Genomic DNA, 17953 nt, shown 5'->3' on the forward strand with positions numbered 1-17953 from the left:
AGCTATATTAGAATAGTAGGAGTATCAGTGAGAGAAATAGGTCTCTTAAGGAAGTAAAATTGACAAGGTATGGTTTCTGGCTTAAGAATCACATGGATAGTTCCTATGTATGAAGGAAGAAACAGGAACTAGAACAGGCTTAGAAAGGAAAGTTATTGACATGTTGAGTTTGAATTGTCTTTGGGTTATGTAGGTGAAATATTGAAATATTTAAAGGCTCTTGGACTTTTAGGTTTGGAGGAAAATTTAATTAAAGTTAATAGATTTGGGAATCATGAACATAATTGAGGTCATCAAAGGGCATGAGATGGTAAATACTTGTGGAAAAGGCTGACTCATTGTTTTGAAATTTTAGGTTTTTTAGGTGGAATTTTGCTTCTCATTATATTCAAAACATTTTTGAATATTTAAGCATGATTTCCTTTCACAACACTAACATTTAGAAGCAAAATTCTTCACATCTTTCAAAATCTCATTTTCTTGTGCTATATCTAATATTTCACATTTCTTCCATTCTGCGAACCATACCAATGTTATATTTCCTTCACAAGCAATATTGAGTTACAAGTCTACTTCAAAATCAAGAACTTTGTATAAGATTTTATGAAAGTAAACACATCCATCCTCTGTAGGGAAAATAACTTGTAAGGTACCGTTAGGCAATCAAAAGAGGAAATGTTCTCTACAATGATACCTCAGAGCTGAACTAACAAAGGCTACTCAGTGAAAACTAATACTGTTCATATAGAGATTACAGAAATAAATTAGCATGGAAAAGTCTACATTATAGTGAATAAAGTGATTTTTTTTTAGTATCCATGGTTTAAAAAGATGTTTTACTACTTGCTACCAATTAAAATTAGAAAACTCAATGGCAACTTCATAGATTTTTGGGTAAGAAAAGCCAGAATTATTTGAATAAAGTTATAGTTTATTTTTTCTAAATATACTTAGCACCATCCTGTCCAGACTGAATTTTGACAGTTAACATGAATCTACATCCCTAGTTGGACAACATATGAGGTTGAATAAGAAATATTAAATATTATTTTAAAAAATTGTTAAACCTTGAAGTTGTACAAGGAATACATCTTAGAACATACTGAGGTTGTACAAGGAATGATGGCACATTTGAGAAATGGTGGTATTAGGGTCATATTAAGAGAAAAATAGGCTAAGAGTATATGTTATTGGATTCAACCCAGAAATTTTGTTGCCCTGGATACTTTACAATGTTTCTAGAGAATTTTTTTTAAAGATGCACTTATATTGATAAAGTGAAGCCCTTTTTAGGCTTATCAAACATATTTTAAGGTTAATCAAGAAAGGACTTTTTTTTTTTTTTTTTGAGACGGAGTCTCTGTCACCCAGGTTGGAGTGCAGTGACACAATCTCAGCCCACTGCAACCCTCGCCACCCGAGTTCAAGTGATTCCCTGCCTCAGTCTCCTGAGTAGCTGGGATTATAGGCGCCCACCACTGCACCCGGCTAATTTTTGTATTTTCAGTAGAGATGGGGTTTCACCATGTTGGTCAGGCTGGTCTCAAACTCCTGACCTCGTGTTCCGCCTGCCTCACCCTCTCAAAGTGCTGGGATTACAGGCATAAGCCACCGCATTCGGCCTCAAGTAAGGATTTTCAAAAGCACTAGTTCAACTAGCTTTTCAGAATTTGTTTAGAAATGTATTAAATTATATTTCAAAAATGTGTAAACATTCCATTTTATGGAGTATTTTGTCTTTTAGTTTTTCCTTCGTTGGCTTGTCCTTCTTGAAGGGGTTTAACTTTTTTTTTTAATGCATATTTTAACAACACACCAGTATCTATTACTGCCAGATGTGGAATCTGTACCATTCCATAAGAAAGCAGAATGGGAAACTGTAGCTAAAAATACCCTGGAGAAGAGCACATGAATAAAGGAAGATAGCACACACACACACACACACACACACACGGAAATATGTGTAAAACTAACGCTAAAGAAATAGGAACGGCCGGGCGCAGTGGCTTACGCCTGTAATCCCAGCACTTTGGGAGGCCGAGGTAGGTGGATCACTTGAAGTCAGGAGTTTGAGACCAGCCTGGCCAACATAGTGAAACCCCGTCTCTACTAAGTATACAAAAAATTAGCTGGGCATGGTGGCGCATGCCTGTAGTCCCAGCTACTTGGGAGGCTGAGGCAGGAGAATCGCTTGAACCTGGGAGGCGAAGGTTGCAGTGAGCCGAGATCGCGCCCTAGCACTCCAGCCTGGGCATCAAGAGCAAAACTCCATCTCAAAAGAAAAGAAAAGAAAAGAAAAGAAACAGGAACAGAATTGGTTGGAAAATATAGGTTTGGGTTTTTAAAAATCTTTTTACTTAGTTACTTAAAATTTGAAAATTCAAATGGCAAGGTGAAATCTAGTTATTACTTAGTGAAATAACTTTCTTACTTTTTTAGGGCTAATGTTAGCTCTAAGTATCTGTTTATAGTTGGACTAGTTCAGGGTCAATGGAAGTTTTAAAAAGAGGTGTGGGAATGGTATTAAAGGCATTAAGATATTCAAACCCATTTCTGCCTTGACTGACTCCACTACTTCTACTCCCTCATCACGCCTTTGAAAAAGGAAAATATAGTTTATTTTTCTTACCTTTGCTCGAGGCCTAATGCTTACCTTCTTATTAGCTCTCACCTAAATATCAGTAGTATACTTCTATAAGTAATTGGATTGGAACAGCTTTTTGAAGATTTTGTTGCTGGCTAATATAAATAATACACTTAATAAAAATTATTCTTAAAACTAAATTTAGGTATACATGATTGGCTTATCTGGGTTTTATAACATAAAGAATGTGAGCAAGAGAACCAGTTCTAAATCCCAGTATAAAATGCCAATACTCCAATGCCAAACCATTGGTTTGCCTCCAAAAACAGGTGGTTATAGGGTTCTTGTGTTGCTGGATGACTGCACAAAATATCTTTTGATAAAGAATTTGATATACTGATCTCATAATTACACCTAAGTATAGCCTTTACTTTAATGAACATAATCTATTTTTACCCAGTGCAAATATTCACATTGATATACTAGGCTTTAAAGTGTGGAAAAGAATAGGACATACATGTTTTTAAAACCAAATGGAAACCTAAAGGGAAAGGGAAATTTTCTTTTTGTTCATTCAATTTTAACAGAAATAACAGCTTAAGATTTTTTTATTTAATACTTATATTATTTTTCAAGGAAAAGACCATTTCAGGCATGAAGAATATCATTGCTGAGATGGAACAGGCATCAAGGTAAATCAGTCATGCAACAAATATTTGAGCTCTTACTGGGGGGCCAAGTACCATGTTAGGTACAAAGATAGTAAGAAACAAGGGGCTTAGTGATACGTGTAAGGTGCTAACCTCTCATCAAAGGAGGCCTAAGTCTGTCTAAGGAACTAAAAGAGGGGATGGTGTTTGCCAAGTAAAATAAGGGGAAAGGAAGGGCATTTAAAGTAGAAAGAATAGCAAAGAACCACAGATCATGTTGACAAGCCTCTCGACCTACAAGTGGGTGAGTGTTGTTGAAACCTAGAGTGTAAGGGGAGATGTGAAGGGAGGAGGCTAAATAGGCAGGCAGAGGCTTGTGTTATAGACAAATGAGTATTGGTTATATCCTTTGGGCAATAAGAAATCATTAAAGAATTCTGAGGAGATTTTTGTGTTAGAAAGATACCTAAGCAGAAGAGGTGGTGATAAATTGGGGTTTAGGAGTTGTAGGACAGAAGGAGTGAAATGCTTTTGTATGAAGGAGAGACACCAGGAAAATGCCAAGTTTCTGGCCAGGGACAAATACTGAACATGAAGAAAGTATGAGGAGAAAAAATGATTTTACCTCTGAATTTGAAGAACCTTTGGGACCTTATTGTAGACATGTCTAGTAAGCAGTTAAATATAAGTCTGGGGTATAACAGAGGGGCTAAAACTGGAGATAATTATTTTGGAATCATTGGATATAGATGGGGTTGGGAACCATGGATATGAATAGAGTTTGTCTGAGAGAAGGGTTAGAGTGAGAATAATTGGGAGGCTAGGGCTTGAGCCCTGAAAAGCATTAATTTTTAAGTGGGCAGAGGAAGAGGAATCTGTAAAGGAGACTAAGCCATAACAGAAGTAGGATGAAAGCCTTCCTAATACTTGATGTAAGAAGTTTTGAAATATTTGGCAAATCATTGACTATTATGTATACTTAGTATCCTTTTCATAGCGAAATAATGGCAACATTGAGAAACTCTAATGCACTGTCTTTGCAGTATTTATTCCTATAAATTCAAACGTGTTTAAAATCTCTTCAAATGTTTTCATACTAACTGTCCATCTTCTGTCTTGTGAGAATTTGTTGCTCTGTTTCAGTAAAATGTCTCTTCTTATGTACTCTTTGATTTGTGGAATAGACAGTGTACTGAGGCCCTAATGGTGTGTGAACAAGACGTTTCCAGAATGCGTCGGCAATTGGATGAGACAAATGATGAGCTGGCCCAGATCGCCAGGGAAAGAGATATCTTGGCTCATGACAATGACAATCTCCAGGAACAGTTTGCTAAAGCTAAACAAGAAAACCAGGTACACTTGTTCCTAGAATCATTTTCTCCAAGAAAAAAAATATGAATTTCTTGTGAGGAACAGCCCTCATTTTATTTTATAGAAGAGCTCAGACACTGGAACTAGCCTTTTCTTTTTTTTTTTTAAGTAACAAAATAGGCCACATAATTTTTAAATGGAATTCTCAGACACAAAGGGTTAAATATTAAAGAAAACAGGGCTATATTTGTATTAAAGCTTAGTACTTCCTTGCTGAAGGATAAATATTTGAATAATCAAAAAATGAGAATAAAAACCTTGAGAAACCTTAAAGAAAAGAATAGGTTTTTTTTTTTTTTAAATGGACTACATATTATTCTGTTTTAAGTATGAACGTATGGACTGTGCCTTGTTTTTTGGTTCTCATTAGCACTGTGATTCTTTTTAGGAAAGTTCCTCTTATAATTACTCTTTCTCCCTAAGGCAATATATTTAAGTCTAATCTGCAGTTCTCATTTCCAATAACATTTATTTTAACGTGAACATTTAAAAATCCTATTTGGAAAATTTCTTCCCTTCTCAAAATTTTTGAGACCAAATGGTTTTCCCCACTTTGTATCACTTTCAGTGTGTTTAGCTTGCATCCTGAAAGTCTGTGTTCTTTAACTGTTGAAGATTATTAATTTACTTAAACAGCTATAAAGCTGTAATACTTTGTTAATCATAAAAAATTATCTGAGATGTTAAAATATTTTGTTTAAAAGTAAATGAATAATGGGATCCTGGAACAGAAAAAGAACATTATGTAAAAAAGGAAAGAAATCTGAATAAAGTATGGACTTCAGATAATAATGTATCAATATTGGCTTATTAATTGTGACGTATGCACCATACTAATGTAAAATGTTAACAATAGAGGTGCCCTTTATAATGTCTTCACAACTTTTCTGTAAATCTAAAACTATTCTAAAAGTTTATTTAAAAAATTAATGAATAGCAATAAAAACCAAAACATGGGAATTTGTAAGGTTTGCCTTTGTGTACTCTTTACAGCTAGAGCATATGGGCTAAAGGTGGATATATCTTATTTATGAAAACCTAGAAATTTAGTTTCTATTTTTTTGATTGGCTTAGAAATAGAAGCTTATTATAGAAAGTCTTTTTTCTAAACAAAAAGTTAAGAGTTTAGAAAAGCCCCCATGTTTTTAATACTCAGTTACTGTTATATTTGACATATTTTTTTAATTGCTATACAGTGCACTTAAAAATTTTAACACTATTTTTATACACATTTTCTAATGTAGTGGGATAAAATCACCTATCACTTTATATCATGCTTTTTTCTACATGAAGAGGCAGTAGAGTCGAGTAAGATTCACATGGGTTGAATCTTGCTCTCTGCGTGTGTGATCATATAAACCAACTTCTCTGAGTCTCTATAGCATCTGTAAAAATGGTTAATAAGTGAGACTATACCTGGAAAGCACTTACTGTACTGTCCAGTATATCACTCAATAAATATTTTATAGCTATTATTAGCTTACTATAATATTGTAAGCATTTTCCTGCCTTGTTCAAACTTTGTAAACAGTTTTTATAATCAGAAGAAAACTGTTGTCATAACAATTTACATATGCTCAAAAGTAGTTTTTTCTTCGTTATGGTCATAGGCCCAAGGTAGAAGAGAGGTCTCTTTCTGTGGACCACAGGTTAAGAACCAGTATTACAGAAGACTAGAAAGTGGAAACTTTAAAAAATTTTATCCTTGATACCACAATTTTTAACAAATTGGGATAATGAGGTATTTTTGTGTTTTAGCACGATTTTTTTTCACTTAACATAGGCAAATATTTCCCTGTATTATTAAAAATCATTCCAAACATTTCTCACAGGTATATAATATTCTGTTATGTGGTTATGCCACTATGTAGATATACTATTATTTACTGCATGATTCACTTAATGTGAATAAATATTGTCACTGTAACAAATGCCTTAATGACAGCATCTCATTAAATTTTATTAGATTTCATTTCAGACTGAATCACAGATTATCAGGTTTCTTTTTAATTATTATTTATTTATTTATTTATTTATTGTAGAGTTGGGTTCCCACTATGTTGTTCAGGCTGGTCTCAAACTCTTAGGCTCAAGTGATCCTCCCAAAGTGCCAGGATTACAGGAAAAACACCCAGCTGAGGTTTCTTTTTTAAATTAAAAAAATGTAAATAGACATTTTCAAATATAATGAATCCCCATGTGCCATTTCCCACCTTCAAAAATAATCAACATTTTTGTCTTTCTTGTTTTTATGAGCATTTAAAAATTGTCTCTTGTTACATCACCAGATACCTGATCACAGATTTGCTTTCTGCAAATCTACATTTACTCCAGTAGTACATGGAAATGCCCATTCTTTACCATAGCTGAATAGCTTTAAATCTTTATTAATTTGAAAAGCAGAATAGTAATTTGTTGTTTTAATTAGCATATCTTCAGTTGCTAGTAGAGTTTTTTTCAGGTCTTACCTACTTATGCTTCCTTTTTTGAATTGCTTATTTGGGTCATTTGCCCACTTGCTATTGGGCTTATGTGTTTTCTTTTTTTATATGAGTTTATATATTAGGTATGTTAATTTTATTTGTTCCAAGTGTTTAAAAAATTGTTTATGGTATTTTTGAGATATAGAAATTTTTTATTTTTCATAGTCAAATATACCTATCTTTTTTCGTAGGCACTGTCCAAAAAATTGAATGACACTCATAATGAACTTAATGACATAAAACAGAAGGTTCAAGATACTAATTTGGAGGTTAACAAGCTGAAGAATATATTAAAGTCTGAAGTATGTATTTTTTTTTCTTTTTGCTCATGATACTTAGTTTTCACTAGAGTTAATTTAGAAGTTGGTATACTCAGAACGACAGGTGAATCAAAGCTTTCTTTAATACATAGTATATTTTAGTTTTGACAATGGTGGGTTAACTACATATTTAGAATGTTCAGAAAGATGCCTGGAGAATATGCCCCTTTTGTTTTGCAACTCTGCCACTCTAGACAAGCAGAATCTTCCTAACTGGATGATGGACAAAGGGCTAAAATCAATTTGACCTCGCTTATAATTAATTGAAAGTGGTGGGGTTTCCAGTTATAAACCTCTGACAAAAGAGGTTCCACCTGATTATGTAGCAGATCAGAATTGGTTACCCTGTTATGGGGCCATCTATTTTTTTTAGGACCACAAGGCAGATGGTTCTCCTCACACTTCTCTGTTAGCAATCATTTGACCAGGCACATGTACATGACATCAGATGACTCCAATAAGTGTGGTGCATGTGTGGCAACTCAGGAATAAACAGGCAGCTTTACTGAGGATTTTAGATATGTCTATTAGGTAAAATATTATCTAAAATTGAGGGAGGATGTTCCCATTAATGGTTTGAGTGGTATGTAGGTAACACTATACCTATTATAATAATCAATCCACCTATACTATTTTATCATTTCATGTCAGTCCACAAACATATCTTGAACATTTATTTATGGTATGCATAGTACTGTTAAGGGCTTTGAGACAGAAGAGATTCTAAGGATTTCTAAATTGCAATCCTTGCTTTCAGGCAGCAAGCAGCCTGTGTAGGAAAAGCACGTGGTTTCCTACACTTCCTGATTTTAAGGTTCCAGCAATGTAATACCATAAATGAACAAAAGGCTTTTTATTTATGCAGGCTACTCAGCCTCTCTGATTCTTCCCATCTGTAATCGGGAAGAACACCCAAGTAAGTGAGATAATTTAAAACACCTAGCACAGTGAGCCATCTGAATCTATTCTAGAATAGGTCAGAAATAAATAAATGAATATCCAGAGCAACACTTTTTTTTTTTTTTGAGACAGGCTCACTGTATTGCCAGGCTGGAGTGCAGTGGTGCAATCGTGGCTCACTGCAACCTTTGCCTCCCATGTTCAAGCGATTCTCCTGCCTCCTGAGTAGGTGGGATTACAGGTGCATGCAACCATGCCCGGCTAATTTTTGTATTTTTAGTAGAGACGGGGATTTCGCCATGTTAGCCAGTCTGGTCTCGAACTTCTGACCTGAAGTGATCCACCTGTCTCGGCCTCCCAAAGTGCTGGGATTACAGGCATTAGCCACCGCACTCACCCCAGAGCAACATTTAACATAGTAAGCTTTCAGCCAGTGTTAAACACTTCCCTTTATCTCCCTTGTCTGTTAGTAACATTACCTGAAATTCCACCATTAGGGATTAGAACTTTTAGATTCTAGAATTATATTTTCAGACATCACACATGAAGCTTCTTAGGCTCAAGTGATCCTCCCACCTCGGCCTTCCGAAGTGCTGGGGATTTTAGCATCCTAGTATGAATTTGTTTATGAGATTGCATAACACTGGATGGATGCAGGCCCGGAGAGAATGAACCACAGATCCATTTTGATAGGGATAGACCGTCAAGAAGTGTGGAGTACTTCATTCATTCACTCATTCATGCAGCGTGCTAGGTGCTGGAGTGCCAGAGATGAAAAACGGAGAGGAAACAGAATGACTGCCAGGCAGTGGGAACAACATGAGCAAAGGTGTAGGGGAAAAAGTAGGTCCTGTAGGTAGAGTAGTGTGTACAAGTGGATGATAGAGGTAAGAAAGACCTTCTTTGAACCCTATTTTCAGAAGCTATTGTTAGAACTAAAACATATAAGTTATTTAAGGATTGCCTTTTAGGAAGTTTATTTTGGAAACGTCAAGAATAAACCAGAAGGGTAACAAAATCAGAAGTGGAGAGAGCAGTTAGAAGAGGTTGTAACCATAATCTAGGCAAGAAATGCAAAGGATTCCAGCTGAGGCCTATGGAGTGTTGCAGTGAGACTTGTGGGTGGCCAGAGGGAGCTGTGGATACAGGGGAGGCACCATATAGAAGTAAAGAGATCCTGAAAGCAGGAAATAGAGAATACCAAAGAACAGTTTCATTTTCTTTATAGTGTTGCCTCTCATGCTCAACACTGCTCTGGCCTCTATGGGAGGATATGAAAAAGGGTAAAATATGCTTTCTGCTTGCCAAGAAGGAGGGAGCACTGGGTGGTTGGAAGACAGGAGAGACATTCTATGGAATCCCTTTTCACTTTGAATAATGTACTACCTGGTCACAGAACTAAATTTAATATAAAAATGGTTCCTGCTTTAGAGAAATACAAGGTGTTATCAGGGAGGCTTTACATCCACACCTAACAACACAAAGCTGTAAGGCAGTTTTAAGTGAATGACATAGACAGTAAGTACTGCACAAAGTTAAAGAGGGTAAAGATCAATGTGAATACAATTCGTTTAAGTATATTGTACAAGCACCCTCCAAGTACATACTCTGTACACAACTATGATTGTTAGTACAATCATGGAAAACACATATCAGGTTCCTGCTGACACAGTTGGAGTATCTGAATCTTGAAAGCCAATAAGGTAGTTTAGTATATTGTTGACTAACACAGACTTGGCAAAAATCTTTCACATTAGAGGCCACAAGGTGGCAATATTAGCTGAATTTCCACCAGTAAACATAATCAGGAGATGGCTTATCTGATTTGAAAGGAGTATTAGACATTATTTATTGCAATTTGGTCATTTTATTTAGCCCAGGATTTCTGATAGGGATGTGCACTATTTATTAACAGGAGAGAAAGAGATCTAGTGCCTTTTAAAAAAATTACCAAAATTACAACTAATTTTTTAGAATGAATTCACCAAACCATAATAAAATATTTTTTTAAATAGCCTAATAATGATTACTTGGTCTATTATATTGTTTGTGGAGCTGAATTTTTTTCCCTCCTTATTTCCCTACTAGAAATCAGACCCTACTTCAGTTACTCTGCTCATGATAGAATTTTGAAAGTTTAAAAAATCTGGTTCCTATTGTATGCTCAATTTATACATGAATGCATATTTACAACTAGTGTTTATTGGCATAGGTTTGATAGTTTACTTCTGAGCAATTTCAGGAAAGTTACTAGACTGGCAGGGAAAGTTACTAGACTAGCAGGTAAAAGATAATCATAGAACAACAGTTCATGATCAAGATAATTAAGACTGGGGCTATGAATAAAAGGCAGACACCAGAAAGGAAATTATCAGAAGTTGACATTTAAAATATGCAAGTACTCGGAAGCTCTGTAGCCAGCACAGCCCTGTAAATTGGTCAAGAACAAGGGAATACACCAGTACGAAAGGTCAGAGGCTCAGAATCCAGACCAGCAAGTAGTCAGTAAGCAGACATGGGAAAAGCAGGCTGTGGAGGACTTCGAACAAAAGGAAATATAAGAACAAATTCATTCAGGTCTTGAAGAAAAGAGTAATTTACCTAAATTTACTATTTACTAGTGTTCACTGAGTGTTACTCAGGAGCCAGGGCAGATGCTGATTGCACTCTTTGTTAATTACAGGATGACCTGTTTTCTAAACTAAGAGTATAGATACATTTCCTCAGGGTTCTATTATAAACGCTTCTCATGGCAAGTGAATTCCCAATGACTTGGATAATAATGTTTAATTTTTATCATATGTTGAACATTTTAAAGTAATAGCTAAAGTTTGCTTTTCAGGAATCTGAGAACCGGCAAATGATGGAACAACTTCGAAAAGCCAATGAAGATGCTGAAAACTGGGAAAATAAAGCCCATCAATCAGAGGCAGATAACAATACCCTCAAACTGGAACTTATCACTGCTGAGGCAGAGGGTAACAGATTAAAAGAAAAAGTAGATTCCCTCAACAGAGAGGTTGAGCAAGTAAGTTTGGAAAAATATGCTTATAATACATCCTGCATCATATTTAAAAGAGTTTTGTTTGGCCTTCCATAAATTAAATGTATGAACAAACACGTAAATTATTTAAATGTACTGTGAATTGTAGCATGCTAACCATTCTCCTTATACTTTGATTCTTCTACAGTCTCTTATCTACCCTACATCCAGAACAATCATTAGCATTTGTTAAAATTAGAAACTATTTCAAACATACCATAAAAGTGCAAAAGTAACAAAACAGATAAACATATCCCCAGCTCCCACATGTAAGGATACTAACATTTTGCCATGTTTGCTTCAAATGTCTCCTTGTTTAAAGAAATAAAACATTACAGATAAAACTTCTCTCATCCTTTTCCCTCCTACCTCCCTAGTTGCTGGTGTGCATAACTTTCCTGTCAGTGTGTCTAACTCCTTTGCATATGTTTATACTTTTTCTACAATCTTACACCCACAAATAATGTATAATGTTATTTGGTATGTTTTGGTTTTTATTTAAGTGAAAACAAACATAGTTGGAGATATTCATTTGCAACTTGCCCTCTTTGCTCAATATTATAATTTTGACACATCTATTTTGATATATATATAGTGTACTGCTTTACTCAAACAGTTGCATATATTCATTGTATAAATATTCCCTTTTTAAAATTCATTCCCATATTGAAGGAAAGTTAATTTTTTTTCACTTTTTTCTGTGATAAAACACTGCAACAAACCTTTTACATTTCTCCTTGACTACATGTTTCCCTATATTTATGCCTGGAAGTGAATTTTAAAAAGCTATATGCCTGGAGTAGATCCAAGATATGTGCAATTTCAGCTCTTCTAAGTTTTTGTCAAATTGCTCTCTAAAGTGTCATTCTGCCATAAGAAATCATGAGTTATTTTCTCAAATGTGAATCAATACTTGATATTGTCAGACAATTTTTTCCATACTTTTTGTCTTGTGCTTCCTTGATTGCAAGTGAAATTGAGGACCTTTTCATGTTTCTTTGCCATTTAGGATTCTTCCTCTATGAACGTTTTCTTGAATTTCTCTTGAATGAAATTTTTGTAAACTTTGGCCATTTTTCTATTGCATAGCTTATCTTTTTCATATATATATATTTTTTTGAGATGGAGTCTCTCTCTGTCGCCAGGCTGGAGTGCAGTGGCGTGATCTTGGCTCACTGCAACCTCCGCTTTCCAGATTCAAGTGATTCTCCTGCCTCAACCTCCCAAGTAGCTGGGACTACAGGTGCCCACCACCCTGGCCAGCTAGTTTTTTTTTTGTATTTATTAGAGATGGGGTTTCACCATGTTGGCCAGGCTGTTCTCGATCTCTTGACCTCATGATCCACCCACCTCGGCCTCCCAAAGTGCTGGGATCACAGGCCTGAGCCACCACACCCTGCCTTCATATTGATTTTTAACGGAATTCTCTATGTATTCTTGATAATAATCCTTTTAAAGATATTACAATTATCTTGTCCTTGTCTGTGGCTTGTCTTTTCACCTTCCTTGCAGTATAAACAGACATGTTCAGTTCTGATATACTCAGAATTATTATCAATATTTTCCTATATAGTTTATATTTTATGTCTTCTTTAAGAAATCCTGTACAATCCCAAGGCCAGAGAGATATTTTCCTATATTTTCATTTAAAAGTTCTTCTAAATGTTTGAAAGTATGTGAAATTTTGCCATTTACATTTAGGACTTTAACCTACTTGAGATTGATTTTGTGCAGTTCGAAGTAGACATATAATTTTTATTTTTGTGAATAGATATCCGTTGTCCTTTCTTCTCTGAAATATAAGTCAAGTCTACTTTGTCATAAAAATAAGTTCCCATACATTCTGCTCCATTGGTCAATTTATCCCCTTGTCAATAATACACTCTTGTAGCTATTATAATTTTACGTTGAGTCTTGATATCTGGCAGAATTAATGTTCCCTCAAATTATCTGGACTGTACTTGGTCCTTATTAATCTGTCTCAGATGAATTTTAGAATAAATGTATCACATTTCATGATTTTATTTCTTTTCTATGCATTGAAGACTGGAAATTTCTATTTTTTTGGGTGCAGCCACCTGCAGCCCACAAGTTTTGAGATAATCCTTTCATTGCCATTCAGTTTTTAATATCATCTCATTTCATTATGATTTATTTTTAATTACTAAAGTTTGTCTGTTTGTTTGAGACAGAGTCTCACTCTGTTCCTAGGCTGGAGTGCAGTGGTACAATCATAGCTCACCGCAGCCTCCAATTCCTGGGCACAGGTGATCCATCTGTCTCAGCCTCCAAGTGGCTAACACTACAAGTGTGAGTCACCACACCCAGCTAATTTTTAATTTTTTGTAGCAATGGAGTCTTACTATATTGCCCAAGCTGGTCTTGATCTCCTGGCCTCAAGTGATCCTCCCACCTCAACCTCCCAAAGTGCTAGGATTGGAGGCATGAGCCACCACACTTGACCTGAAGTTTTAAAAAACTTTCCAATGTGCAGGGGACTTGAGGTTATTAGTCTATTTTTACTTTGTTGTGTCTAATATCTTATTGTCTAATGTTTCTAATATTGTGATCAGATAAAATGGCTTATGATAATTAATTCTTTGTTATCTGCTAAGAATTGCTTAGTGGCAGATTATGTAATCAATATTTGATAATATTCTACATGACCTTGAAAAACATCTGTGCTCACTTCTTGGTGGACGCATATATGTATGTTACATATATTTACAGATTAGGCTTGTTAATAGTGTCAGTCAAGTCTTATAAATCCTTACTATGTTTGTATTCTTGATCTCTCAAATACTGAAAGACATGTTAAGATCTTCCTCTGTAACTGTGGATTTGTTTATTTCCCTCTGAATGATTTTCTCACAGTTCTGGAGACTGGAAGTCTAAGATCACAGTGCCGGAAGGTTTGGTTTCTTCTGGGGCTTCTCTCCTTGGTCTGCAAATGTCTGCCTTCTTGCTACATTCTCACATGGCCTTTCTTCTGTGCATGCACATCCTTGGTGTCTCTCCCTATTCTTATAAGGACACCAGTCATGTTGGATTAGGATCCTATCCTTATAACCCCATTTAACCTTGATTACCTCTTTAAAGGTCCTATCTCCAAATATAGTCACACTAGGGGGTTAGGGTTCAACGTATGAATTTGGAGGGGACACAGTTTTGTCCATAACAGGTTGTTTCTAGTTTTTGGCCATGAGGAATATGATTTCTGTGAACATTGTGTTCAAATCTTTGCATTCATGTAAGTTTTCATTTTTCTTGGGTAAATAACTAGGAGTGGAATTGCTGGATTATATGGTAAGTATGCTTAACTTTGTAAAAACCTGACAAATTGAATAAATAATATCTAGTATTTGATAGTACAACAGGGTGACTATAGTCAACAGTAATTTATTGTACATTTAAAAATAACTAAAAGAGTCTAATTGCATTATTTGTAACACAAAGGATAAATGCTGGAGGAGATGGAAACAAAAAACAAAGTGGTTGTATCAGTTTACACTCCCACTTGCACTGTGTGATAGTTGCTCTAAATCTTCTCCCACACTTGGTATTGTTAATAGATGAGTAAGGTTATCACATTCATATTTTAGTTTACCTTTTCCTCACGACAAATGATGTTGAACAGCTTTTCACATGCTTACTGGTCATGAGTCTATCTTCTTTTGTGAAGTAGCTGTTCAAATCTATTGCCCATCTTTTTATTGGCATGTTTATCTTCTTGTTATTAAATTGTAGATATTTTTTGAACACTTTAGATTTTGGATATTTTCTCCCAGTCATTGGCTTGCCTTTCTGTTTTCTTAATAAAATCATTCTAAGAGCAGAAGTTTTACATTTTTGATGAAGTCCAGTTTACCAATTTTCTTTTTATACTTTGTACTTCTATGTCCTGATAAATCTTTGCATGCACCAAGGTGCATAGACTTTCTTTTAGGAATTTTATATTTTTAGATTTTATATTTAGATCTATGCTACAATTGAATTAATACTTGTGTATGATGTAAGATAAGGGTCAAGGTTCATTTTTTCTCATACGGATATGAAGGTATCCAGCACCACTTATGGAAAAGACTTATTTCATCATTGAATTATCTACAAATTTTTCACAAAAATCAAATGATCATATATGTGTGGATCTGTTTCTATACTCTCTTCTGGGTATACATCTATCCTTAGCCAGTAACCCAGTGACTTGATTAATATATCTTTATGGTAGATCTTGAAATGAGTTAGTTAAATCCTCCAAATGTGTTCTTTCCTCAAATGTTTGGCTACTATGGGTCCTCTGCATTTCCACATAAATTTAGAATGAGCATATCATTTTCTACAGGAAAAAAACCTACTTGGGGTTTGATTAGCGTTATTTTGAATATACATATCAGTATGGGAAGAGTTGAGATTTTAACAATATTGAGTCTTCCAATCCATAAACATGGTGTATCCACTCATTTATTTATTTGGGCAGGTCTTTTATTTCTCTCAACAATGTTTTGTACTTTTCAGTGTATAGGTATTAAATATATTTTGTTAAATGTATCCCATATTATCTCATGGGGTTTTTTATGGCTCTTATAGAATATCTCATGAGTCTTTACAATGCCATTGTAAAAATGATATTTTATTCTTGAATTTTATGTTCCAGGTTTTGATAGCCTATACACAAAAGTAGAATAGAATTTTGTGACCTTTTATTCTGTAACATTGTTTAAATTCAATGTTTTAGTCCTAGTAGGTTTTTGTAGATTTTAAAAGGATTTTCTACATATGCAATTATGACCTAAATGTATAAAGATAGTTTTACTTCTTCTCTTTTACTCTTCTCAGAACGCCTTTTTCTTCTGCCTAGTACTTCAAATATCAGTATTGAATAAAAGTGGTGAGAGTGGATATTTTTTGCCTCATATATAGCCATAAGGAAATAGGACTCAGTGTTTCATCTTTGAATATGATATTAGCTGCAGGTTTTTTGTAGAAGCTTTTTTTTTTTTTTTTTTGAGATGGGGTCTCGCTCTGTCCCCCAGGCTGGAGTGCAGTGGCGCAGTCTTGGCTCACTGCAGCCTTCGCCTCCTGGGTTCAAAGGATTCTCCCACTTCAGCCTCCTGAGTAGCTGGGAATACAGGAGTGTGCCACCATGCCTGGCTAATTTTTGCATTTTTTTGTAGAAATGGGGTTTCACCATGTTGGCCGGGCTTGTAGAAGCATTTTGTCAAGTTGAAAACATTCCCTTTTCTTACAAGTTTACTTAAAGTTGTGTGTGTGTGTGTGTATGTGTGTGTGTGTGTGTGTGTGTTTCCCCCAAGACTGAGTCTTGCTCTGTCGCCCAGGCTGGTGTGCAGTGGCGTGATTTCGGCTCACTGCAACTTCTGCCTCCCAGGTTCAAGCAATTCTCCTGCCTCAGCCTCTCGAGTAGCTGGTATTACAGGTGCCTGCCACTATGCCTGGCTAATTTTTTTTGTATTTTTAATAGAGATAGGGTTTTGACATGTTGGCCAGACTGGTCTCAAACTCCTGACCTCAGGTGACCTGCCCACGTCGGCTTCCAAAAGTGCTGGGATTACAGGCATGAGCCACCATGCCTGGCCTAAGTTTACTTAGAGTTTGTATCATGAATGGGTATAAAATGTTATCAAATGCTTTTTCTGCAGCTATTGAGATGGTCATATCACTTTAATTTTTTAGTTTGTTAAACTGGCTAATACATTGCTTTAAAAAATAATTCCTGGATAGTAGGTCATGGTGGTTTTGTTTTTTGTTGAGACATGGTCTAACTCTGTCACCCAGGCTGCACTCGTGGTGCAAGGTCATGATGTATTTTTAAACATACATTATTAGATTGCATATATATATATATAAATATATATATAAATATATATATATAAATATATATATAAATATAAATATATATATAAATATATATAAATATATATAAATATATATATAAATATATATATAAATATATATATAAATATATATAAATATATATTTATATATTTATTTTTTTTGAGACAGAGTCTCACTCTGTTGCCCAGACTGGAGCACACTGGTGTGATCTCAGCTTGCTGCAACCTCCATCTCCTGAGTCAAGCAATTCTCCTGCCTCAGCCTCCTGAGTAGCTGGGATTACAGGTGCCCACCACTATGCCCAGCAAATTTTTTGTATTTTTAGTAGAGACAGGGTTTCACCATGTTGGTCAGGCTGGTCTCGAACTCCTGACCTCATAATTCACCCACCTCAGCCTCCCAAAGTGCTGGGATTTCAGGCGTGAGCCACCGCGCCCAGCCAGGATTTCTGATTTCTTAGGTCATTTTGGTAATTTGTGTTTTGCTAGGATTTGCCTATTTCATCTAAGTTGTCACATTTGTAGGCAAATTTGTTCTTACTTTGTAGTTATATTCCTTTTTGCATTCTTGTTATTGGTAATTTGTAGCATTTCTCTATTCTCTTCATCAGTCTAGCCAGAAGTTTATCATTTATGTTTATCTTTCCAAAGAAGGAGTATTAATTTCATTGATTTTTCTCTATTAATGAACTAGTTTTCTATTTCATTGATTTCTTCTCTTTATTATTTCTTTCCTTCTAAATAATATAT

At 35.2% G+C, this 17953-nt stretch overlaps 1 protein-coding gene across 33 annotated transcripts in view; it reads left to right on the plus strand.

The window, feature by feature from the left end:
* Nucleotides 1-17953, plus strand: part of TSGA10 (testis specific 10) — a 165820-nt gene that overhangs the window by 79316 nt on the left and 68551 nt on the right. For 28 of the 33 annotated variants that reach the window (XR_010149296.1, XM_054678028.2, XM_063789488.1 and 25 more), the window contains 4 exons: nt 3221-3276; nt 4419-4587; nt 7280-7390; nt 11151-11336. Coding sequence is in view for 32 of the 33 variants with exons in the window: in XM_054678028.2 (XP_054534003.1) it covers nt 3221-3276; nt 4419-4587; nt 7280-7390; nt 11151-11336 (522 nt within the window). In the remaining variant the exon portion in view is untranslated. The remainder of the gene's footprint in view (nt 1-3220; nt 3277-4418; nt 4588-7279; nt 7391-11150; nt 11337-17953) is intronic. The other 5 variants (XM_063789499.1, XM_063789500.1, XM_016949073.4 and 2 more) reach the window with 1 other exon arrangement.

The sequence above is a fragment of the Pan troglodytes genome, chromosome 12, assembly GCF_028858775.2.
Source record: "Pan troglodytes isolate AG18354 chromosome 12, NHGRI_mPanTro3-v2.0_pri, whole genome shotgun sequence".
Classification (NCBI taxonomy): Eukaryota; Metazoa; Chordata; class Mammalia; order Primates; family Hominidae; genus Pan; species Pan troglodytes.